The sequence below is a fragment of the Propithecus coquereli genome, unplaced genomic scaffold (assembly GCF_000956105.1).
Source record: "Propithecus coquereli isolate 6110/MARCELLA unplaced genomic scaffold, Pcoq_1.0 Scaffold246, whole genome shotgun sequence".
In the NCBI taxonomy this organism is placed as follows: Eukaryota; Metazoa; Chordata; class Mammalia; order Primates; family Indriidae; genus Propithecus; species Propithecus coquereli.
The window spans coordinates 1752770-1754419 of record NW_012148019.1 but is presented as its reverse complement, the minus strand read 5'-3'; the positions used below and the strand labels follow the sequence as shown (position 1 = coordinate 1754419).

Below are 1650 nucleotides of genomic sequence, written 5' to 3'. Positions count from 1 at the left end.
CACTATTTCTGTAATTTTTTCTACATGTAGAGGGCCTGGATTTATATAATATGTACATAGTTCTGAAAAATAGTCTCTTGCCTGTTCTACAATTTGTTTTTTTATGAAGAGAGTAAGGAAAGAAAGGTAGTTTGGGAAGACTTATAAAACATAACTGCTTCTTCTTTAAAAGCACCACAACAGACTAGCTTATGCTTTATAAAGCTGGTAGCCATTTCTTTTTGAGATTTTTTTTTTTTCATTTTGAGAAAATTGTGCTTTTCCTATTCATTTATGTCTGATTTTGGTGCCTGCATATAAATTAGGGTTAAACTCTCATTTTGTGGTCTTTTTCTCTGATGACCTTGTTACGTTTTCAACAAGTAAATTGCTTCCTCATGCTCAGGAGACCCAGTGCCTGTTTGCTCGTTCTTCGTGATGGTGCAAACGGTACAGTCTGTCTCACTCTGGAGCCCGCGGCTGAACTGTGCGTGCTGAATCCAGATGAGGTTTTAGCTGTTGAACTTGTGAATTCCCTTCTCTCGTTTTGTCTTTCAGAAGCCTTGCATCGCCCCTACGGTTGTGATGTCGAGCCTCAGGCGCTGAATGAAGCTATCAGGTGGAGCTCCAAGGAGAACTTGCTTGGAGCCACTGAGAGTGACCCTAATCTCTTCGTTGCACTTTACGATTTTGTAGCAAGTGGTGATAACACGCTCAGCATCACTAAAGGTGAGGCTTGTCTGTAATACCCTCTCACTTTTCAGTTTTCGTTAATGGTTGAGGAATAAAGTGCCTGTTCTAGCTTCTGCCACTAATTAAAGCCAGCTGGACAATGTGGGCCGGATACTTTTGTTCTGTTGTCTTTTTTTTTTTTAACCTGTGTATGAGATAATGCCCTTATAAAGTATAATTCTACTGTTGAGGGTTTATTAAAGGTGGAATTAGATAAAGTACCTTAGAAAAACTCAGACTTTCCTTATTCTCAGAATTCTGTACCATATGTAATTTGCCAGCGCATTTATCTCCCTCGAAGGTCAGACTTACTGTGTGTCTGTTGTAAGTGAACCGTGGCCACGCGAGTCAAGCCGCCAGACCCCAGTGCTACTCACAGGCATTGTCTGTGGGCCTGACTGCTGATCTGAGGATTGTGGCATTACCAATCCAAAATGAGATTAAGAACTTGCACCCAAAATGTAAACCAGCTACATCACTAAGCATACTATTTATTATTTAGCTCAGGTAATATTTCATTTTTTTGGACCAAGACTTTCTGCATGAAGATAGTTGTCCATTGTTTAACCTTCTGGCATAAGCTTCTTACCTTGTTGTGGAACAGCGTTGATTGGCACTGGCCTAGACAACTTAAATCTCTGTCATTCTTGTTCACATGGGTTAGTTAAAAGAGTAGTAGGAACGGTTTCTATTATAGTAATATTCTCAAGAGAGTAGTAGTTTATTTCAGTGGTAAATTCTCATAAAAGGGAACACTAAGAACATGACCAAGTAAAATCACCCATTTTTGAATTTTTTCAGCAGAGGCAACAAAAGTAACTTTTATGAGAAAGAAATAGGAACATGGGGACATTCTTGTGTACATAAATTGGATTGCTGGTCTGCCTAAGCCTTTTGAACCTATGAAAGCCTCCTGCTGGAAAAAAATGTATTTTGGGA

At 39.3% G+C, this 1650-nt stretch overlaps 1 protein-coding gene across 1 annotated transcript in view; it reads left to right on the top strand.

The window, feature by feature from the left end:
* ABL2 (ABL proto-oncogene 2, non-receptor tyrosine kinase) overlaps positions 1 to 1650 on the top strand; it is a 25844-nt gene that overhangs the window by 4966 nt on the left and 19228 nt on the right. Inside the window, exon 2 of the mRNA XM_012646526.1 lies at positions 538 to 708. Within this exon, the coding sequence (XP_012501980.1) occupies positions 538 to 708 (171 nt within the window). The remainder of the gene's footprint in view (positions 1 to 537; positions 709 to 1650) is intronic.